Genomic DNA, 24155 nt, shown 5'->3' with positions numbered 1-24155 from the left:
AAGGGCCCGTGTGATTAGATGAGTAGTTTCCCTATCTTAAGGTCAGCTGGTTGATAATTACTTTATTTACCTTTGCAAGATCACTTTTGCAATGTAACCTAACAGAATCACAGGAGTAACACCTGGGGCAAAGATAGCCCTAGGACCATCTTAGAATTCTGCCTACGATTCCAATGCTAGATTCCATCCAGCACCACTCACCTTCTCTGTGTCCTCAAAAATACCACTCACCCAGACACTTTAAAGTTGTATTTAAAAAGTAAATGCTGCAGTGGCACACACCTGTAATCTCCGCACTTTGGGAGGCTGAGAAGGGAGCATTGCTTGAGGCCAGGAGTCTGGCCTGGGCAATATAGTGAGACCCCCATCTTTACAACAAAAATAAATCAGCCAGGCATGGTAGTATGCACCTGTAGTCCCAGCTACTCAGGAGGCTGAGGAGGAAGAATCACTTGACCCCGGGAGGTCAAAGCTGCAGTGAGCTATGATCATGCACTGCACTCCAGCCTGGATGATAGAGTGTGACAAAGAGAGGGGAGGGGAGAGGGAGGGGAGAAGGGGAGGGGGAGAGGGAGGGGAGAAGGGGAGGGGGAGGGGGATGGGGAGCAGAAAGAAAGGAAAGAAAGAGAGAAAAGGAAGGAAGGAGAGACAGGAGAGAGAAGGGTAGGAAGGAAGGATAAAAGGCAGGAAGGAAGAGAAAATTCAGATTCAGAGCTCACTTTCCTGATTGCAATAATTAAGTCTGGAATATGACAGAAAATACCAGATCTGAAAGTTAGAGGAATTGTGTTTTAATCCCAGGAGTTCAGGGAAAGGAGCAGTCAGTAAGAGCTGGAAAAAGCTTAATAGAGAAAGTGGCACCCAAGCAGGGCTTTCTAGGATGCACAGAATTTGGGGAGGTGAGGACACCTCAAGAGACAGGAATAAACAGAGCATCAGCTGATACAGTGAAGAGACCCACCTGATAGCCCACCTGGGAAAAATGAGATGAGATTAGACAGGCAGGGTCAAGCTAAGGTCAACATAGCTTTGTAAACCAGGACAAGAGTTTGCATCTGATTCAACAGGCAGCACTGAGCCTTTGAAAAACTTTCTATGTTTCTTTAACAGTATGCCAAGTAGTGGAAATTTTTGGATTGGTAAGAAAAGCAGGAAGATTGGAGGAAAAATAATTAGAAAGCTATTTACTGGGGACACAAGTTACTTATCTGTTAGCGATTCTTACTGACAATCTATAATGCTTGGAGTGGGCTTTAACTTATTCTAGAAAAAAATATGGGCGGAAGAAGAAACAAAAATGGCAAAATGTTTATAATTGATGAAGTTTCATGATAGATATATGTGTTCAATATACTATTCTGCCTACTTGTACGAGTGTTTGAATGTTTCCATAATAAAAAGTCAGGTTTCTGTCTATTGTGGTAATTCAAGAATAAAGTCTTGAAAACCTAGATGTGGGTGGTGGGGGAGAAAATAGAAAAAAAAAATTTAACAGACTTTTTTTAGCTACCCTATTAACTGATTAATAGACATTTTGACCTCGATAACAGATTTGATGTAACTTTAGCTGAGGGAAGAAACAAAACTGATTGATTTATATAGACAGGGAAATAGAATAATGTCATAAAAGAGAAACTTGTCAGCTGTCTATAAATCCTGCACTTTAAATGATGTACCTCATTAGCCTGTATGATTAGAATGTATATAGAAATTAATAACCTGTAAATTAAACTTCTGTCTATACATCTTATTACACCACATTGGCAGGATCATGGATGGCTCACTGCAGCCCAGAGCTCCTGGGCCCAAACAGTCCTCCCTCCTCAGCCTCCAAGTAGCAGACACTACAGGCATGTGCCACCACACCTGGCTAAAAATTTACCGTTAAAAAAAATTTTCCAGGAATATTTTGAGTAGAGGCACCATCCAAATGCTTGCTTGTTTTCCCAAATGATATATTTTGAATTTTCCTTACATATGTATAAGAAGTTACACCAGACAAAATTGCTATCCTGAAGACGACCAACTCTTCCATATCTGTGAGAGCCTAAAAAAGGAGAACTTTTTGAAAATTTTAAAGTATTCTGGAAGGAATACTTCTTGGGAGCAAAAAGAAAAGGATACATTTTTTAAAGACAAAAGAAAAATGATATCTAATGTAAAAAAAAAAAAAAACATCTCTGGCACCAATTCAGAAACGCAGACTCCCACCGGACACACTCCCTGAGGCAAACACCAAAACTAACCCTCAAGTGCTGGAAGAAAAGAGCAGTTCGCCTCCAGAGCAGTCGACACCTGGGGCTTCCACGAAGGCCAATCGGGAAGTACCCTACAGTCTTACGCAATCACTTGAAATTAAAGTCCTACCTGAGAGACGTTTGGCTGCAAACAGGGAGAGCAGGCCATGTGAATTAAGATACCACGAATTGATGAAAATAAATCATAATTTGAAACTTAAACCCCAGATTAATTAAGCTAAGGAATCTAGTGTTGTTTCACAATCTGAAATTTGTCCCGATTGTCAAGCCTACAGGAACTATGCTGATCCAACAGGTAAACACATGCTGGATCCAGCTACCAAGTTCCCAGAGCTGCTGAAATGTTTATTTCTGGAGCAAAAGCCAGAATCCTATCACTTAAAAAGATAATATCTAGGCCGGGCGCGGTGGCTCACGCTTGTAATCCCAGCACTTTGGGAGGCCGAGGCGGGTGGATCACAAGGTCAGGAGATCGAGACCACGATGAAACCCCGTCTCTACTAAAAATACAAAAAAATTAGCCGGGCGTGGTGGCGGGCGCCTGTACTCCAGCTACTCAGAGAGGCTGAGGCAGGAGAATGGCGTGAACCCGGGAGGCGGAGCTTGCAGTGAGCCGAGATTGCGCCACTGCACTCCAGCCTGGGTGAGAGAGCAAGACTCCGTCTCAAAAAAAAAAAAAAAAAAAAATCTAGACTTAAAACGGTCTATTTCAATTGAGTTTTAGCAAAGTGGAATAAATTGTTATTGTATGAAACTGGATTTGACCCTTGACTTTTAAACATTTGCAGTTTTCAGTGACTATTCTACTGTTACCATTACAAGATTAGATGCTGTAAAGCGTAGTATTTTAATTTGATTCGGGATCATGTTGCTTCTCACACAGTCAGCTCTAGGTAGTGTGATCCAAGGCGAAGAGCAGCAGATTCATTCACATGTGTACCAGGGAGCAAAATGACAAGTGACCATTATAAAAGCTTTGTTGGAAGTTTAAGATACTTAAAGCTCTTTTAATCATTATCATAATTTTTGAGTTACAGCTCAATAAATATTTTTGTTTCTCTTAAAGTTTGTCAATGGTAAATGAGTTGCCTGGTCAATGTTTAGTATTATAGGTAATAAATGAAATGAAGATATTTTACCATACGTTAGATCACTAATAATATGTAAAAGGTACTCATAGATTCTGAAGACAGGCTATAGGATTGCTCAGAAAGAAATACTCATAAGTTCTAGAGATCTATTGTACAACATTGTCCCTATTACTGTACACTTTACAATTTCGTAAGAAAATAGAATGTTCCTTTTTTTTTTTTTTTTTTTTTTTTCGAGACGGAGTCTCGCTGTCGCCCAGGCTGGAGTGCAGTGGTGCGATCTCCGCTCAGTGCAGGCTCCACCCCCCGGGGTTCACGCCATTCTCCTGCCTCAGCCTCCTGAGTAGCTGGGACTACAGGCACCCGCCACCTCGCCCGGCTAATTTTTTGTATTTTTCAGTAGAGACGGGGTTTCACCGTGTTAGCTAGGATGGTCTCGATCTCCTGACCTCGTGATCCGCCCGCCTCGGCCTCCCAAAGTGCTGGGATTACAGGCGTGAGCCACCGCGCCCGGCAGAATGTTCTTACCATGATAAAATAATTTTTTAAAAAAAGAAATATTAATCTTACTCATTTTTAAGAGAAATAATGATAACAGAAATTATTATAAATCCTCTTTCCTGGTGTAGTAAGTTTTAAATTAAGGCCACCCAAAAGATATGTCCACATCCTAATCCTCAGTACCTGTGAATGTGACCTATTTGGAAAAAGAGTCTTTGTACAATTTAGAATATTGAGGCCGGGCGTGGTGGCTCACGCCTATAATCCCAGCACTTTGGGAGGCCGAGGCTGACAGATCACTTGAGGTCAGGAGTTCGAGACCGTCATGGCTAAAATGATGAAACCTCGTCTTTACTAAAAATACAAAAATTAGCTGGACATGGTGGAGCACGCTTGTAATCCCAGCAACTTGGGAGGCTGAAGCAGGAGGATCGCTTGAACCTGGGAGGCAGAGGTTGCAGTGAACTGAGATCGTGCCACTGCACTCCAGCCTGGGTGACAGAGTGACGTCTCCGTCTCAAAAAAAAAAAAAAAAAGGTCGGGTGCCGTGGCTTACACCTGTAATCCCAGCATTTTGGGAGGCCAAGGTGGGCGGATAATCTGAGGCCAGGAGTTCGAAACCAGCCTGACCAACATGGTGAAACCCCGTCCCTATTAAAAATACAAAATTAGCCAGGTGTGGTGGTGCATGCCTGTAATCCCAGCTACTCAGGAGGCTGAGGAAGGAGAATCACTTGAATCCAGGAGGTGGAGGTTGTAGTGAGCCAAGATGGCACCATTGCACTCCCCTTCAAAAATAAATAAATAAACAAATAAATAAATAAATAAATAAAATTGAGATGAGGTCATCCTGGATTACTCAGGTGGCCCCTAAATTCAGTGGTAAGAGTCCTTGTAAGAGATATACAGAGAGGAGGCACAGGGAGAAGAGGAGAAGTCCATGTGGAGATGGAGCAGACACTGGAGTTATATTGCCACAAGGCAAGGAACACCTGGAGCCACTAGAAGCTGGAATAGAAGGCGTGAATTCCACCTAGAGCCTTTGGAGGGCACATGGTTCTGCCAACACCTTGGTTTCAGAATTCTGGCCTCCAGAACTGTGACAAAATGAATTTCTCTGAGTTAAGCCACCAAGTTTGTGGTTATTTGTTAGACAGTCCTGGGAAACTAATATACTTGAGAAACTTAAACACCAGAATCACCTTAGAAAAGTGATTTCTGAAAGCAGGAAAAAAAAACAATAAGGTGACTCATGATTATATCTTCAAAGCTAGTTTCTATACCATAGGATCCAACGTGCCTGGCACACTGCACATCTTCATCAGTTGCTACTTCATCCCCATACGCATTCCAGAAACCCACTCTGTTACCACCATATGGCTACTGCCCAACCACAGCTACTCTCCAAAGTCTGCATTTCCTAATTAATTTAGATTAAAACTGCACTAGAATCACCACGTATAACCTGCCAGAAGCCCTGAAAACCCTGGAGATTCTGATTCAGGAAGCCTGGAGTGGGGCCTAGGTATTTGCATGTTTAACAAGCTTCACATAAGATACTAATGTCGACCAAAGACTGAAACCTTGAACCTAGGGCACTCAGCAGCTGCACTATCTCATCCCCAAACCCTCTTCAGCTGACAGCCAAGGGGAATGGTGTGATGGAGAGAGCAGGGAAGACAGGCCAGAGGACAAGGAGTACAAAGAAGAAAGCAAGACACATTTTGAGAGGAATCTACAACCAGCTGGGCGTGATGGCTCATGCCTGTAATCCCAGCACTTTGGGAGGCTGAGGTGGGCAGATCAGTTGAGACCAGGAGTTCAAGACCAGCCTGGACAACATGGTGAAACCCCATCTCTATTAAAAATACAAAAACATTAGCCAGGTGTGGTGGTGCGTGCCTGTAATTTCAGCTACTCAGGAGGCTGAGGCACAAGAATTGCTTGAACCTGGGAGGTGGAGGCCGCAGTGAGCCAAGATCTTGCCACTGACTCCAGCCTGGGCGACAGAGCGAGACTCCGTCTCAAAAAAACAAACAAACACACAAACAAAAACAACCAATCTTACTCCTCCTAGAAATGTGCCACCCATGCGATGTTTCTGGGTCTGCACAGACTCCAAAGGCTTGAAGCATAAAAGTACTGGATTAAGTCATAAACTCTATGTAGATAATAAAAGTATTTACACACTGAAGAATAAAATATGCCAAGAAAAATAATTTTACAAAGTCTTGAAATTAAATTCAACTTAGGAACTATTTATTGAATGTCTACAGTGTGTCAGATACTGTGCTAGGTGCAGGGCCTCTGATGACTAATAAGGCAGTGTCTCCCCTTCTCTCAAGGATTTACCCAGGGCACCAGCAGGTATAGCCAAAACCTAGTAGCATGGTTACAAGTAATCTCAAACCTTGTACCCAGGCCTGATCTCAGGGAACCATCACAAACTTAGCCAGTGACTGAAGCTGATTTCTCTCTGAGGTCATATTCAATACACAACAACTGAGGTTACCAGAAAATGGAAGTTAGTGGCAGTATGTTTAAGTTGACATTTGTTAAAAGTCAGAGACCTTTGAGGAAATTTTCCTGTCCTGATTAAGTAAAAATATAGAAAGGATATTAAATGTTACTGATTTGACTAACAAATTGAGCTGGAAGATTTGGTCTCTGACTCTTGTAGGGACTCCTTAGTCAATATCAAATTACAGCACTAACAGTCCTTTGCAAAGACAGACTGCCTGATTTTTTTCTTTAATGAGTCCAACTATGCCCATGCCCATTTTCATTAACATATCATCCATGTCACTGTGAAATCATGTGGCAGAATTAAATGCAGAACCATGATAGTCAATAATTCATTAGTAATTAATAGTATAACTCTGGCTCAAAACATCACCTCCCCCAACACCACCAGTGACTCTAACCAGGATTGGCATACATTCGTTCACTCAACCAATATTTTATGAACTATTTCCATGTGCCAGGAACTGTGCTAGGCACTGAAGTTGCAGCAACGAGCACACAGTCTTGGCTTCTGTGAGGCTTTAAAATGTATTCAGTCAAGAGCCATTTCCCGTATTCCTGTGGCAGATATCACGCATCAATCACAGCAGCCTCTCCTGACAAGCGCCTACGAGCCTGAGGATCTTTTCAACTTGACACTCGAGAATATTACCAGTCAGAGGTGGAACACAAGATGAACCTCATTGGCCACTCCAGATTCTAACTAACTATATTAAAATCACCTGCTATTCCCACAGACGCCTATGCCTTGGTTTATGCTGTTTCTTTCATCTGCCTCTGCTCCCTTTATATGAACATCCGAATCAACTATTCAGAAGATACAGTTCAAATGCTCTACCTTGAATCCTCCCCAGTCAGAAAGAAATGTCCCTTCTGAATCTCTTCTTCCTTTTTTAATGCTATTTAACATAGTTTACCTAATAAAGTACATGCCATCTCTCTCACGTAAACATCTTAAGGCTAAGAAACGTCTTATATATGTCTTAGCCTCAAATTATTTACATCTGGCCGGGCGCGGTGGCTCACGCTTGTAATCCCAGCACTTTGGGAGGCCGAGGCGGGCGGATCACGAGGTCAGGAGATCGAGACCACGGTGAAACCCCGTCTCTACTAAAAAAATACAAAAAATTAGCCGGGCGTGGTGGCGGGCGCCTGTAGTCCCAGCTACTCGGAGAGGCTGAGGCAGGAGAATGGCGTGAACCCGGGAGGCGGAGCTTGCAGTGAACCGAGATTGCGCCACTGCACTCCAGCCTGGGCGACAGAGCGAGACTCCGTCTCAAAAAAAAAAAAAAAAAAAAAAAATTATTTACATCTTTGCACACACACACACACACACACACACACATACTTGCTAGATACTGGTTGAACTATGAGAGAATTGGGGATTAAGAGAACATAGAAGCTCACTTGGGTAAAGCTCACTGTAGAGCTATGTTCAGTGGGAGTACATCATTTCTGCTGTTCTGGTTAACAGGTTGCATTTGCAAAGCAAATTACTCAAGATTTTGTTATATGAAAGAAGAAAAATATTTATGTGCAGAAATGAAACTAAAGTGGATTCTTGTGAGTCATGGTCTTCTGAAGGTTGTGAAGCCCCAAATATTGTACACAGCATTTGTGTGTATACATGTATTTGCATTTTCCAGGAAAAGGATTCATAGCTTTCACCAGATTCTCAAAACAGCTGTTAAGAACTAGAATGTATGTGCAGTAATTGTAATGACATACTGACAGATATTGATGTGTTTGTTCTCACACATGTCAAAATGGCTTGCTGGCAAAGGGAAGAACCTTTCCCAAGTTTACATCTCTCTAAGGATGATCCTGGTAATCTCCAAACTGTTATTCCTATGATTCACTGCTTCCACTTAGCTTTTTTTTTTTTAGCATCTAAACATGTGAATGATCGACAGCATCTACTAAAATTCCATGATAATTTCAAAACCTAACACACTTCTAGTAAACTTAGCAAATAGATTTTGATGTTAAATCTTCTATACTTTCAGGAAACATGTTCTCCAAAAAGCCCAAATTAACATAAATTAACTCAAAGGTATTTAAAATCGTCAATAGTACTTTTTCTATCTAGGGAAATAAGGCACTAGGAAAAGAAAATGCATGTAAGACAAATAATATTAGTGAATTCGTTTATTTAAAACCATCAGTTTTTCCAGTGTGAATGGACTGGTTCATATCACACCATATTTAGAGATACAAGGTGATTACAACCAACGTGTCTACAAGACATACTGGGTCAAACAATGTGATCAATCCAAGGGTATCTTTTTAAAAAGAATGTAAGTACTCAGCTGCAAAGATAAGTTAGTCACTAATGAGATTTCTTTTAAAAAAAAAAAAAAGGTTTTTAATGAGTCAAATTCATTACAAAAACTTAGTGTGTAATCAAAGCCAAATGCATTCCTCAGGCATGCCAGCGGCAAGCAAAATAATGTAAATAGAACGTTATTAAAAAATAAAACTTTTTCTGAATGATATATATAAAACATCATGGCACATTATCATCATTTAACAATAGAAAACAGGAAGACATGTTTCAATATTGACTTTTTGTTGTTTCTATAAAGGTAAAAAAAATAAAAATTTCAACAGAACACATAAATCAGAAATTCTAGAGGGTAAGCCATAAAGAGGTGTTCTCCTCCATGCAACTGCCAGCCGGGCATGGTGGCTCACTCCTATAATCCCAGCACTTTGGGAGGCTAAGGCAGGCAGATGGCATGAGCTCAGAAGTTCAAGACCAGCCTGGGCAAGGTGGCAAGATCCTGCTTCTACCAAAAATAAAAAATCAGCCAGGCGAGGTGTGCACACCTGTAGTCCCAGCTACTCAGAAGGCTCAGGCAGGAGGATCACTTGAGCCCAGGTCAAGGCTGAAGTGAGCCAACATCACGCCACTGCACTCCAGCCTGGCGCTAGAGCAAGACCCTGTGTCTAGGGAGAAAAAAAAAAAAAGCATGCAATTCCCTACAAATAATGTCTAATTTCAATGCATGAGAAAAAGCATCTTTACAATTCAAATATATCTTTCAGCCAGTAAAGGAACAACTCCGTAACTCCCCATCTGCTTTATCTACAAAGACTTAGTGATTACACAATAAAAACTCCTTAGAATTGTAAAAATTTTTTTAAATAGCAACAATTCACTTGTTTCTTTTCTATTTTATTGACTTATACATTTCAAATATGACCATGTTAATGACCAAGTATGTACAATATTTTTAAGGACAAAAATAACAATTATATACAGTTTGCAAAGATCAAATTCTAACCATGGACACCTTTCATCTAGTCCAGTGACTGAAGCCTGTCCCATGCCAGTAACTCCCAGGGACTGCCTAGGGCCAAATGAAGCCTCAATGCTGTATTTACCTTTTTCCTTTCACATGCTTTCATTTTTCTTAAAGAAACATTTACAATATACCTGCTTTGAAACTGTCAATAGCTACATTAATAATGTTTTGTGCCACAAATCAAAGTCCTTTCCTACTCAAAAGCTACTGTTAATTGAAGGCAATGTTACCATTGAGATCAAATTCAGATGTCTAGATCCCAGATACCTGGGTATGAAATATGCAAATCTGCCAAGAGAAATTAGATATTTTTCTTCTTTTCTTTTAAGATAACCCACTATATAATAGTGAACTAAATATGTTTGTTTCATAGAAACAACTTACATTTGCCAATATAAGGCAAATGGTCTATGTACAGATACATCAGGACTGCCTAACTGACAGTGAGTGTTGCTAGCCAGGCTCCACGCTAATGGAGCTAATACGGTGGAGCTCTCTGCTGAATGGACTTTCCTTTCAGGACACGTCGGATCTGGAAGAGAAACAAATAAAATTTGTGAGGTTTATTTCTCATGGCCAATGTGGTGTATTTCCTTCTGAGTTTCATTCCTTTCTTATACAATCTACACTACTCCTATTAACTTGTAAGTATACGAAGAAATACACACAATACTTCTCAAGATTTTGAGGTGACTTTTAAAAATACTAAACTCCTTTTAAAGCTTATTTCAGATATCTTATAATAATCTTTGGGTTCAAGAAAGTAAAACATCTCCATTAAAAATTATCTGAAGTTGAAAATCTCCATAAACTTGACCCCTATGTTCTTTTCCTGATCTTTACTCTTGCTATTTGTGAGAACATTTAATATAAGGCAGTAATTAAGGCATATTATAATATCTCACTTATCTCGAAGTCAGCCTCAACTAACAGGAACACAAAACCCACATTTTATGATACACACACAAGTAAATCCTTAATACCATTCAAGTCAAAACAGCTGTCATGATATCCAAGTATTAAAGCATCTACACATAACTTCATGGATCACAGAAAAGATCCCGGCTCATTCAAAGTGATTCATTTTACATCCCAGTCTGACACATTTTATTTTCTATCTCTCAGCCTCCAGCAGATTAGAAGCAACAATTTAGAAGAAAGGAGATTGGGGTAGGGGATACAATTGATAGCTGCTAAGAGGAAACACACGACCACACTAAGACAATAAAAGCCAGGGGAAAGAGCCTCTACCTGCCCAGTACACACAAAATACCAAAGCAAAAAGGAGATAATCTGAGAACATTTAATGAAGAGTTAAATGGCTTAATACCTCAATAATCCCTGAGAGCATAGTTATATGACTGCACACCACAAACAGTGAAGTAGAAGCAAATACTGGGCTTAGGACTCTGCCTTTTACAAGTTAATGATGGTTCTGGTCCTTGGAACCTCTCTGAATATCACTTTTCTCAGTTGAAACTTGCAAAGTTCTTCTATTAAATGATATACATGAAAACGTTTTACAAACTATGGAAAGATTCTTTCTAAATTACAAAGAGCTGTATAAATAGGGGCTACTATAACATTATGGTCATAATGACAGCTCAGAATCAAAGAAAAAGCTAAACTGCATTCCACATATTTTATTTTGTGATTAGTAAAGTATGTAATGACCTACCCACAGCCACAATCCCCCTCATTCCTCCCAGGAAAAGAGTTCCATCAAAAACACTTTAAGTTCTTGAAAGAATAAGTTCTTGTTATCTAAAAAGTTTACTCATGAAACTATTCAATCCTCAATGATAATATATAACCATATTTGATGAATAAAGCATTAATTCTGTTTAAAGTACAAAATATTTCTAGGTTTGAAATTACGTAAGTAATTTTTCCATTTTTTGTTCGGTATCACTTCGTAGACAGAAATAATTCCAACTATTGATGTTCACTGAGCTCTTACTCTGTACCTGGGACTATTGTGAGCACTCCACATATAACAACTCATTGAATATCCACAATATTTGAAGGCTCATACCTTACAAGACTAAGATTCTCTTTCCTTGGTATCTGCAGGAACCTTGGTACCTTCTCTTTCCGAACCTTAAGCCATTCTGACTTACTCTAACCCTAAGTGTGTGTCACAGAATACTACCTGACCTCTAACCATTTTGAGTCTATGGATAAACCCTCAAATTTCTTAATTGCTGTTTCCAAAGGAAGAGTAACTCCACAATGCTATGACGGCTACCAGGAGACACAGACACTGATAGAGTCCACCTGAAGAGCAACAGCTGGCCTTCACCCTGCACAGCCTCATCTCCCTTTATGTTTCAGACTGGAGTGCTAAAAAGTACTTCCTCTCCCTCCTGTGCCTCTCACCTGTTCTCCCACAGGGCCATCGGGAACCAAATGCACTGGCTGTTCGTTCTCCAAGTTCCGAGTACTTGGGTCTGCTCCCTTCCTCATCAACAGGCGGACGGCATCTAATTGTGTCAACCGATACTGCAGACTGGCAGCAACATGGAGGGCAGTGTTGCCATTGTAAGCCTGAAGACAAAGAAATGAATTAACAGACATCAGGAAGGGGGAAATTTCATGAAAGGAGCTCGAAAACTTTGAGAGGGTGTACAGAAGGCCATTCCAACTCTGGTGTGGTTATTAAAGCTTTCTAAAAGTACCTTTGCATTCACAAAAGACAGGCAACTGGGCAGCTCCAAAAAGAGGCGAATGAGTTCCAGATTTGCTTCTTCAGCTGCCAAATGCAGGGCTGTGCGGCCACTTTTGCGATCCTTGTCAAAGGCAAGAGGGAGGAAAAAAGAAAAGAAAATCCAGATACCATGCCTCAGAATACACTTTTCACTCAGTCTCTTGAATGTCTGATTCAGCTTCAGAGACTCACTTTAAATGCTCCCTTCTCCACAATGCCTTAATCCCAAGCTAAATGGAATCTTTTATTCCTCTTAAATTTCCTATTAATTTGCCTATATGCCTCTTGTCACAATGTACCTTTTTACACAGAGTGACCATAAAATGTAGAAAAATAAATGATACTTTTAAATCCTATGTCATAACATACCAGTAAACCATTTATTATGTATTCACCTGCATTTCCAGACTTGGTAGCCTCTCTGTAGAGTTATATTTAGCTATATCTCTCACCTCTTTTACTAGTCAGTAAGCCTCAAGGGTCCAAACGGTTTATGACTTAGGCATTTTTCCCCCATATACTCAGTGAATAAAACCAAAATTTTAAAAGAATAAACTATTTTCCAGCTTAAAAACCAGAAGATGAATTCCACATCCTACAACAATGAAGAAACCCTTACAAAAAGCACTACCTTTATTCTCAGTGTATGAAAATGGAAGCCAAAATGACAGTATCAATTTCAAGCATTTTCTTTACCTTTCAAAGACTATTTATTTTATACCTAAATGACCTTTCCGATAATAATTCATGGATTTAAAGCAAATCAAGAAAACACATGAAATGATCTGTTAAAATCTGGGCTTCTTGGCCGGGCGCGGTGGCTCACGCCTGTAATCCCAGAACTTTGGGAGGCCGAGGCGGGCGGATCACGAGGTTAGGAGATCGAGACCACCCTGGCTAACACGGTGAAACCTCATCTCTACTAAAAATAAAAAAATTAGCTGGGTGTGGTGGTGGGCGCCTGTAGTCCCAGCTACCTGGGAGGCTGAGGCAGGAGAATCGCCTGAACCGGGGAGTCGGAGGTTGCAGTGAGCCAAGATCGCACCACTGCACTCCAGCCTGGGCGACAGAGTGAGACTCCGCCTCAAAAAAAAAAAAAATCTGGGCTTCTTAACCACTCATACGTTGCTACTCACACCATTAATTTCAAAAAAAAAAAAAAAAAAGGAAGTTTGAATCCGTACTTAGAAGGAAGGTCTTTTGCTATAACCAGTTTCTCCCCCTACCCTATCTTAAACCTTTTCTGTGAATTTACCTTCGCTTCCACCGCTGCTCCCATTTGAATTAGGCACTTAATGGTATCAACCAGACTCTTATTCTTCAGTAAAAGCTCCTGAACTTCAGGTGAATGAGGCTGTTGATTTCTCTGGAGTTCATGGACCACAGCATTGTGGGCTATGACTGCACAGTGAAGAGGAGTCAGGCCTAGAAGAAAAGTATAATCAAGCAGTGGTCGAGCATCCCATCAGGTCTTTTGGTCCTTCTATAATGACAAATGTTGAGGATGGCCTCTAATTTAACCTACAAATGGGCTCCACAAGAACTAGTAAGGTAATCTGAATATAGTCTCTTTTTGGGTCTCAGTGCTAATTTTACCTACAGAATATTTTAGCTTTAATTACCTTCCTTCTTAGTATGATACTTAGCACCCTTAGACCTTATGGGTCCCCCTAAGTGGCTCTGAATCTAATAAAAGTTTCAGTTGCTTACCATCGTAGTTAGTTGCCTCAAGATCCACAAACTGATTACTTCCCACTGCTCCCTTCTGAATCGCCTGCAGATTTTAAAAACAGACATCTGTTAGCAACACAAGCTGCGCATATACCTATTAGAATCCCCAAGAAATGAGTAAGTTAACTCAAAATAGATTATTCCAACAGGCAACCTATATCCAACTTCTAATATCCAACTCTATCTCTCTGGCCTTGCAATGATGGAAGCCTGGTTTGCTGCCTCTTACCTGAAGCACCTGGGAGTGGCCCTTCTCAGCACAGACATGCAGAGGTGTTCTTCCCCAGCAGTCTGTGGTGTTCACCTGTGCCCCAAGGTTCACCAGATCCTGCACAATGAGATGCTGATTGGCAGCCACTGCCACCTGAAAGGCACTCTGTGGATACCGAGAGGAAAAAAGATATTTTAAACATACAATGTTATCATAACAAGGAATATGAAACTAAACTATGACTGAGGGAAAAACCCACATAGAGAAAATAAATCCTTTGAATAAGCAATCACATACTGTAAGACAAGGAAACTAAAGTAAGCCTAGGGTGTGACTTTATTACTCTCAGTGTTTGGTCAAACAGCTACAAAGTTAACGTTAATAACTTCAAGGTTGATGGTAGCAAAAAGTCAACATCTCAAAGTTAATATTAACTAAACTCTCGATCTTGAGCTCTAAGATGATCTGCACATAAGGCTGGTCATCATTCACTTCACCATGACCCCCTCTTTGCCATTTCAGACTCTGTCAAGGTCCTCACCTGTCCATTGTGCTCTTTAATATCCAGCATATGAAGTGCATTCATCTTTCTTGCAAGAACATAGGAAAGTGCCCTTCTCCCTTGGGCAACAGCGATATGAAGGAACCTGGGGAACATGGAAAGGAAAGCGGGTGAATTACTTCTGATTTCACTAAGTTGTTCTTTTGGAAAAAAAAAAAAAATCTTCCTTTAGCCCCCTTTTTATATATTGGTACACTCAAATGAAACATTACAAAGCATAATTTGTCTTTTCTGCTATACTGATAATACACCCCAGCCGGAAAAGGATGGGTTAGGCTATCAGAAATAAAAGAAAAAGGAGAATGTCAAGCACCATGCTATCACCTTAAATCTATTATTTTTAATACTCATAAAACCCCTATACAAGAGGTATTATCATTTTACATGTCAAGGAACTGAGACATAAGGAGGTTAAATAACTTGCCCAAGGCCACAAAGGCATCAGGACAGATTAAGATCAATCTACAGACCGACTCACAGTTTATCCCTAATCATGATCTAATTGTTTCTGTTCTACAGACATAGTCTACGCTGGTCTTCCAAACTCAACTAATCAAGACGACACAGATATTTTTATCAATTTAGAACAGATTATTTGTTCAGCCAAAAAAATTTTTTGAAGGAAAACCCTTTCTTGACATACTAGCTATCACTGAGTGGCGGTTTCTATCTACACTAGTCATCTTGGTTAGCCAATCACTAACTAAGGTATACCTTGGTACACCCTAGAAAAATTCTACACTCACTAGTCCAATAAGTGTGACTTACCTAATTAAGAACATGAGATAAAAGGATACTCACGTGTCACCATCTGCATCCTTTGAAAGAAACTGGTCTTGGGAAATATTTGCCAATTTGCTTTCTTCCTGCTCCACTTGCCACTGAAAAAATGATTTCCCTAACTGTACGGTGTTCATTGGATTTCCCATGTTTGAGAATGGCAGTGAAGTGTTTGAAGAGTCAGAGGCCATCTCGTGCCCTGCCATGGCCTCACAGGCGCTGTTGGGCATCATGCTGAAGCTGTGCAAGTGAGCATCATTTTGCTGCTGAACACTGGAGGAAGTCTGAATGGGATTAGCAATATTCTCAGATTCCCTTTGATCATTAAGAAGGGAAACTAAGCTTTGGTTTGGGCAAAACTGTGATTCTTGACCATCAAAGAGGTTTGGTTCGTAAGCGGGGGACTGGGGAGGTATGGAAAAAGGACTGTATTCCAGAGTTGGTTTGTGGGTGTAGTGTGGCTGCTGCTCTACATGCTGGTTCTGTGGAGAATACTGGTACAGGGAAACCTGGTCTATCATTTGTTGGGAGCCCCTGACTTGGAATGGTTGGCATTTCTGAGGTGGAGAAAAGACCTGCCCTCCATGGAAGTCCTGACACTGCTCTGCGGGGGAGCTCTGAGGAACCACGGCGGGGTTCACCCAGCTAACTTGAACTGTGTTCAGGGAAACGGGGCTGCATTCATTCTTAATGTTGATAATGTTCTGAAGCAGATCAGCACTGCTGTCCTGTTTGGGTTCATTGAGATGAACATCTTCCATGCTCTCCCCAGGCGTTGGTGTTTGAGGTGGTGTCTGGAAAGAAGGAAAATGCAACTTGCACACTCACTTCCTTCTAAAATTATCCCAGGAATAATTTCCAAAGGATAGTCAGAGGAAAATGGTAAGATACTTACCAAAAATTGGGAATGCAACAGAGCTGGCCTTTTGCAAGCTGGTCCATCAGACAACGAATCGGGCCCTTTCCTTTTCCCACTATATGATACTGTGTTCTTCAATTCTGTACCCAAAGGAATACAGCCTCTGTCATCATTTTATTTTATAAATGTTACCCATAATTACATTCTATTATTTTACTCCAAAGCCCAGAAAAAATTACAAATACAAGTAACTCTTACCTCTGAACTGTTCTATGTTCACACCTTGTGTCTATAAAGAAAAAAGTTTCCAATTTAGTGTATACAAAATGACTTCCTCTTAATATACATCAATAAGTAGGCTTATCTCTACCACCCTTTAGATTTATGGTAATCTATAGGGTGGTAGATTTATGGTAAGATTTATACCATAAATCTCTGATATGGTTTTTCTATCAATATTTATTTTCTATGTCAATTTTTATTCTATCTTGCAACTTCCTCATTTTCACTTTCACCTTAGCTCAAGGCAGGTCAAGATGAAATTAATAAGACCATTTGATTTTTCCCTTTCTAGTTAAAACGTTCCACTTCAGTTGAGTCTCTGAACTTGCCTTCATTTATTCATTCATTAAGTTTCTCTTGCCCACCTACCAGGTGTCTGGCACTGGGCTAAGTAGGATACAACAGACGAGACAAATATGGTCTCTGTCCTATGGACTTTGTCATCTATGAAAAATTTCAAGTGACTTACTTGATGACTGGACCTAGGTCATCATAATAACCCTGACAGACTAACCCCTCTCCCGAACTCTGTACTCAAAACAGAAAAATAGATGTCACCTTAAAATCATCCACAGCTTGGCCAGAAGCCTTCTGTTTATGACTTCGGATGTGCAACAGGAGTTCCTTCACCGAGTTCTTTACCCGAACACCTTGAAAGGGGCCTCTCTGCTGCCTGCCAACCCCCATATGGGGCTCAACTGTTCAGAAGAAAACAAAACATATTCCTGGTTAAATATCTTCACAGACATAAACGTTAATAATCCCAAAAGTATAGCTGTTGCCTAACGTATAAAGTCCCCAAGCAGCAGATGGCAAAACCTTTCCAACTTGCTCTGGTCAATCAATGGCCTTGTGAGTCCCGATCTCTGCTCAAGGGTCCTAAGTTGCCTGATACCCTTCTCTACTGGGTACCCTAAGAAATTAAAGCTCATAAAAATTTGGTCAAGGATCCTCAGAGCCAACAGGTAAACGCAAATTAAGGCTCTCTCTCAGCTCTAAACACCCATGAGAGTGGATCACATTTTTTTTCTCAGCCCTAACCACCCATGAGAATGGATCACAGATTTTGCCATCTTGACTCTCATAGTTCTGTAATTATTCTTGACTTTGGAAAAACTTTGGGAAGCAAGTGATAAATGATGCACTTCTAGCTTTTTAAACCAATGGTTTTATGTTCACATAGAAATTTTAAAGCCTATCAATTCCGCTTACCTAAGAAGGCACAAAACAACTTCTTTTAAAGATCTCAACGTACCAGAACCTGACAATTAACAATGTCTTAGATTTATGTCTTATTATTTCCTTCAATTCAACTGTGCCAAAAAAGCTGCTTAAATTCACTGAGCTTAAACACATTTCTACATATGCACACAGGATTTCCCCTCATTGACTGTTTTTGGAATTACTTACACAGGTCTTCTAAGTAAAAAGGAAATATGCTTGTTTCACTTTTAAACTTTGAAATACACTTTAGCATTTGGTATACAAGTACAGTACTCCACTTCTGATCACTATTATGTCACAACCTCTTAGTATGTGTGCTGAACACAAATTCACAAAGTCAGGAAATGAATAATTCAGCCGCTCCATCAGGTGTACAAAAATAAGATGGGGCAAGAAACAACGCATAATTTGAACATACGTATCTATCATAAATACATGAGATAAACAGTTCAATGATAGGGTAAGTGAAACATTAGTTGGCTTTATTTGTAAGTTTTTGATTTCAAGAGATCAAAAAAAAGTTCTGGATTTCAAGAGATACCAGAATTGCCAGAATCTAACACAGCATTTTTCTGGAATGACAGCAGTTAATAATCCAACGTCACAGAGAGAAAAAAATGCAGTTTCAGAAATCCCCTGTGGCTGTGTGGTAAACCAAGGGACCAGCAAAACAGTTTCAGCCAGATGAAGGCCAAATGGGGAAGAAAAGGTCCTAAACACACATTCTTTCTGGATCTGCTACACAGTGGTTTAAATCGCTTTTCGGATGATTTTAAATGACTTAAAATGAAAATGACAAATCACTTTTTAAAATAAATGACAACCAAAACAGGAGTGGCTAAGAGTGGGAAACACCGGAAAGAGACGTTCTTTAAAATCATGCTAATTACTCTCAACGTTCAACTATCGAGGCGTTTTTCTAGCCTACCCACAGGGGCATCCTGTTTTCCCCCAAATTATGCAATTCGGTTCACTAAGAAAGGAAACCAATTCGCAGCCGATGAAAGATAACATTACGTCTTTCTCTGCTAGATATGGCTTATCCATTTTTTTAAGGCACACACAACAAAAACAAGACCGCAAAAATTCCGGGCAGACTTCCGAAACTCGCTAAACTGAAGGCATAACTTCAGTTGGTTTTCAGCCCGGCTTCACCTTGATAAAAGCAGTTTCCTTTTCTTTGACGGTCAAGTCTTTTTACTGAAAAATTCCGTAAAAACTGAGAAATAAGTCATGACCTTTAACGCAATTTCCAAACCCTTATCCTCTGCTACAGCTTTTCACTAAAATAGTCACGAAGAAAATTACACCTACATCAGACCCCAAATCTCATCATAGTATATTAATTATGACTCAACAAAGCTGCTTCTTAGCGAGCGATCTCCTGGTCACTCGCCCGGCAGTCAGAGCTCGGCTGAGCGGTTTCTGAAGCCCCGAGGCCTGCGGGAGGGCGCCGGTTCCCCGGGCCGGCGAAGGGCCTGTAGGTCTGGCAGGCGCCCGGCCCGGCAAGGCGGGGAGTGGTAATTGATGGCTAAGGTGCGTACGTCCTAGATCTAAGGAGGGCGCAGGGGCCACCCTCCATCTGGGGAGTCCCGCTCCCAACCTCCTAGTCGTGCGCGACCCGAGGACGCAGAGGTGCGGGGCCGGCGGGTACCTGGCAGGCGCTCGGCGCGGGCGCCGCCTCTTGGCCGGGACTCCACGGCGCCGCAGGAGGACACCGACGAAGCAGAGGAGAAGTCGGAGGAGTCGGAGCCGGGCGAGCCGGGCGCCGAGGGGCCCGAGACCGAGCAGCTGGCGTCGCAGGCGCCCGGGGCGGCGGCGGGCGGCGACGCGCCGTAGAAGTAGCTCAAGTTGAGCGGGCTGGTCATGAGGCCGCAGCCGCCCGCCGCGTCCCGCAGCCCCTCTCCGCCGCGGCTGTCGTCCAGCAGCTTGTCCACAATCATGCTCCCAGGCTGGGCGCTCGGGGACCCCGACACCTGCGCCACCGGCTCGCTGCGCGCGGCTGCCTCCCGGGCGGGCTCCGGGAGCTGTCGGCGGGCGGACTGCGCGGGCCGGTACGGGCGCGGCGCGGGGCGCCAGGGTATTTAACCGGCCGCCGCATTCGCCGACCTCCCCGGCGCCCGGCCCGGCCATTGGCGGTGCCCGGGCCGCCTCCCAGCCCCTCCTCCGGATGCGTCCGATTTCCAGTAAAATGCACAGGATGAGGCAATACGCCCTCCGCCCTCCGCCCTCGCCCCGCCCGTCCGGCTCCGCCCAGACCGACCGGTTGTTTGCCTGCCCTTCACCTGGAAGCCCCGACCGCGCGCGGACTCCCGCCTCCCGCTTCCGGGACCCCGACCCTCACCCGGGCCAGCCCTGCCCTCTAGGCCCCCGCCGGGCCTGGGCGCCGGGGGAGAGGGCGTGCGGCGCAGGGCTGGGCCTGCAGAGGGAGGCGGGAGTCAGTGGAGGGAACCAGTCGGCCTGGTTCTTGGGGACTGGCAAGTCCTGGAAGGAGCGCGCCCCGCACCCCTCTGCCTGCCCCGGCGCGGCGAGCTGTTAGCCCAGTTAAGGCATCTCTGGAAGGTTCTTAAGGGCCTGTCTCCTCCGGCGCCCCAGCGTAGCCTCCCTTCTCAAACATAGCGTTTGTCGACGTTTTTAGGCAACATTCCGAACTGAAAGAGATGTTGGAGCATTTTTATGTTCTCAAATTATCTGCTGGGACGGAAATAATGTTTTAGGTGCAGCCATGAATAAAAAGTAATGCCACACTTCTGTATCCTTCAATACTAGAACAAAGCCATCTTAGCAAAATAATAAATACACAAACATGTAGGTGCTGTATTATATGTAGATGTAATTTTTAAAATTTTGCATAGCTTTACATTGTATCTGATAAACTAACAGTAATTTTGACCTTTCCTATCTTGAATACTTTTTTCCAATGGATTTATACAACTATTTGTTCAAGTCCAACTAGCAAAAAATGCGGGAATGATAAGGTTAAGTACACACATGCTATGTTTAAATAAACCGATTATGATTAAATAACACGAGGGATACAAAGTTCAGTGAGCCACCTAAAAAGAGAAACAACAGGTCTGGTAGAGGAAAAAGGAGGTCAGGAGGAAAATCTTTGCAGGGGTGGTGGCATTTAAGATAAGTCCTAAAGGATGGGTGGGATTGGGGCCCACAGCATTTACAGAAAGAATAAGAGCAAAGAATTAAGGAGAGGGTTCATATTAGAGTGTACAGTCCCCTTTTACGATTGTCAAGAGAAGATGACGACATTAAATATAAAAGATAACTTGGTGTCTATGGGTGGAGCACCTCCAGCAGCTGAGACACTGGAATTTTATTTAATAAACATTGAGAAAACATGAATTTTAGGTAGGCAAAATTAATCTGCAAGCAGCTGAGAGAAGAGGAGGAGCCCAGAGGCCATTAGGATCCACTGCAGTAGCCCAGGAGAGAAATGACTGGGCACTGGGGCAGATACAGTGCGAAAGGAGAAAGTAAATGGACAGAAAGCAGAGCTGGGCAGCATTGCTAGGGCAGAACCTACAGGTCTGGCTCTTCTGGAGGTGGGGAGCAATAAAAGAGTCCCCAGTCAGGCCATGGCTTGGAGCCATGACCAGGTGAACAGGGCCGCCAGCTCCAGATCACAAGGGATCACAAAGCAGAATGTTCGGGTTTTCGGACGAAGGGGGGGACAAGATGAGTTTGGATTGTTACTCGGTGTTAGTAAGTGGCATAAGACCCTGGTGAGGGTAGGTCCAAAGTAAATAACAGCCATGCCCCACAAAATGATGTTTAAGTCAACAATGAACTCCATGTACAATGGCGGTCCTGTAAGACTGTAATACCATATTTTTACTGTTTGCTTTCTATGTTTCCATATGTTTAGATAGACAAATACCTCTGTGTCACAGTTGCCTACAGTGTTCAGTACAGTAACATGCTGTGCAGGTTTATAGACCAGGAGCAATAGAGCCTAGGTGACTAGTAGGCTAGACTATCTAGGTTTGTGCAAGCACATTCCATAATGTTCGAACAACGACAAAACCACTTAACGACACATTTCTCAGAATGTAGTTCCATCGTTAAGCAATGCATGACTGTATTTCCTTGTTTCTCACAAGTGTATTTCCCTAAAACTTCTTGCTGCCTCTCCCTCTAACTTTTTGATAACTTTAAAAAATAAATAAATAAAAAAGAAAACAAATCCCTTGGTGTATTTGTGGAAAATACAAGACTTCAGTAATTGCAATTCCTTGGAAACCAAAATCATTTAAAATATGCTCCAAATAAGATGTTGAGTGTGATGGTTAATTTGATGTGTCAATTCGACTGGATTAAGGCATGCCCAGGCAGCTGGTAAAACATCATTTTGGGGTACGTCTGTGAGAGTGTTTCTGGCAGATATTTGCATTTGAATCAGTAGACAAGAGTAAAGAAGATCCCCCCTCGCCAATGTGGGGAGGCATCCTGCAATCCACTGAGGGCCAGAATAGAACAAAAAGGCTGAAGCTATCTTCTTGAGCTAGGACATCCATCCTTTCCTACCCTTGACATCAGCACTCCTGCTTCTTGGCCTTCAGACTCTGACTAGGACTTACACCACCAGCTTGCCTGGTTCTCAGGCCTTCAGGCTTGACCTAGAACTGCATCACCAGCTCTTCTGGTTCTTCAGCTTATGGATGGCAGATGGTGGGACTTCTTGGCCTCCATAATTGTGTAAGCCAATCCTTCATAATAAATCTCTACATATTTATATGTACCCTATTGGTTCTGTTTCTCTGGAGAACCCTAATACATTAGAGTTTCTCAATAAAATCTATTTGAATTTTGTTTTCTACCCACTAATATTTTATATATAATAAAGCATTTAAATGCCCATTCAAATAAATCCATAGAAAGTAATTTTTCACAAAATTAATTATCCTCCTGATTTAATTAGTTATCTTCCCATTTTACATGAGATATGGAAATTCAAGCCACAAATTCATGGCCTCTGGAGAACTTAATCTAGACCAAGGTGGTTAACAAAAGACTAATGTTTCAAAACGAAGTTTTCTGTGCAATGCCAAAGCAATAGTACTGTTTGACAAGACCACAACCCCCAATGCCCAGAAGCTCTCCCACACACATCAGAAATGGTTAATATCGCTGCAAAAAAAAAATTGAAATGCACTTTGCTTTATGTAAATGTTGAAATACAAATTCAGTTTGATCTATTAAGTCGAATGATAGGATGCTGCCATTGTTCTAATCAAATATGGTTGAATACTCATGCTGTGGGAGACAGCCACCATGTTACGAGGACACTGTCTGGAAAAGTCAACTGAGGCCAACAGCCAGCACCAATATGCCAGCCATGTGAGCGAGCTACTTTGAAAGTAGATTCTCCAGCCGCACATCGGGGCTTCAGATGACTGCAGCTCTGGCCAACATCTTGACTGTAGTCTTATGAGAGACTTTGAGCCAGAACCCTCAAAAATACTCAGAGATTTCTGATGCACAAAAACTGTATACGAAATATGGGGCCTTGAGAATTTGTCCAGTTACACTGCTCCATCAAAAGCAAAGAAGATATTAAAATCTTCATCTAACTGACTCTGGAGCCTCATCTTTCACTTCAAAAAATGAGATTAGAGGATTCATTTCCTCCAGGCCCAGATGTACTGTCTACATCTAAAGATACTGAAAAAGATGAAATGATATATCAGAGAGTTCTGTGACAACTCATAGAGGGGAGAAATCTAATCCAAAGCTACTGGAAGAAACTGTAAAGACGAAATAAAAATATGAGAACGCTATCTTTCCCCAGGCTTTATAAATGTTAATAATTGACCTTATTGTATCTTATGCAATAGAACATTTTTTAGTTTTATGATGTCAATTAACATTGTAACACTATCTTGAGACCAATAATCCAGAGTTTCAAAAAAGGAATTGAGGGCTGGGCTGGGTGCAGTGGCTCATGCCTGTAATCCCAGCAATTCGGGAGGCCACGGCAGGAGGTATTGCTTGAGCCCAGAAGTTCAAGACCAGCCTGGGCAATATAATGAGACCCCATCTCTACATAAAATAAAAAATTAAAAAATTAGCTGGGCATGGTGACACATGCTTGTGGTCCCAG

The 24155-nt window shown here is 41.9% G+C and overlaps 1 protein-coding gene across 3 annotated transcripts in view; it reads right to left on the bottom strand.

Moving 5' to 3' along the window:
- Positions 1–8506: 8506 nt before the first annotated feature.
- NFKBIZ (NFKB inhibitor zeta) overlaps positions 8507–24155 on the bottom strand; it is a 38502-nt gene continuing 22853 nt past the window's right edge. For 2 of the 3 annotated variants that reach the window (XM_063629978.1, XM_055260669.2), the window contains 11 exons: positions 17372–17511; positions 16790–16820; positions 16568–16671; positions 15694–16466; positions 14872–14977; positions 14349–14495; positions 14099–14162; positions 13644–13813; positions 12360–12470; positions 12061–12228; positions 8507–10213 (listed from right to left, as the gene is read on the bottom strand). In XM_063629978.1, coding sequence (XP_063486048.1) covers positions 10160–10213; positions 12061–12228; positions 12360–12470; positions 13644–13813; positions 14099–14162; positions 14349–14495; positions 14872–14977; positions 15694–16466; positions 16568–16671; positions 16790–16820; positions 17372–17500 — 1857 coding nt within the window. In that variant the 5' untranslated portion in view covers positions 17501–17511 and the 3' untranslated portion in view covers positions 8507–10159. Of the gene's footprint in view, positions 10214–12060; positions 12229–12359; positions 12471–13643; positions 13814–14098; positions 14163–14348; positions 14496–14871; positions 14978–15693; positions 16467–16567; positions 16672–16789; positions 16821–17371; positions 17512–19691; positions 20173–24155 lie in introns of those variants that run through there. The other variant, XM_055260666.2, reaches the window with a different exon arrangement.

The sequence above is a fragment of the Symphalangus syndactylus genome, chromosome 21, assembly GCF_028878055.3.
Source record: "Symphalangus syndactylus isolate Jambi chromosome 21, NHGRI_mSymSyn1-v2.1_pri, whole genome shotgun sequence".
Lineage (NCBI taxonomy): Eukaryota > Metazoa > Chordata > Mammalia > Primates > Hylobatidae > Symphalangus > Symphalangus syndactylus.
The sequence above is the reverse complement of the archived record's forward strand: the minus strand, read 5'-3'. Positions and strand labels throughout refer to the sequence as shown.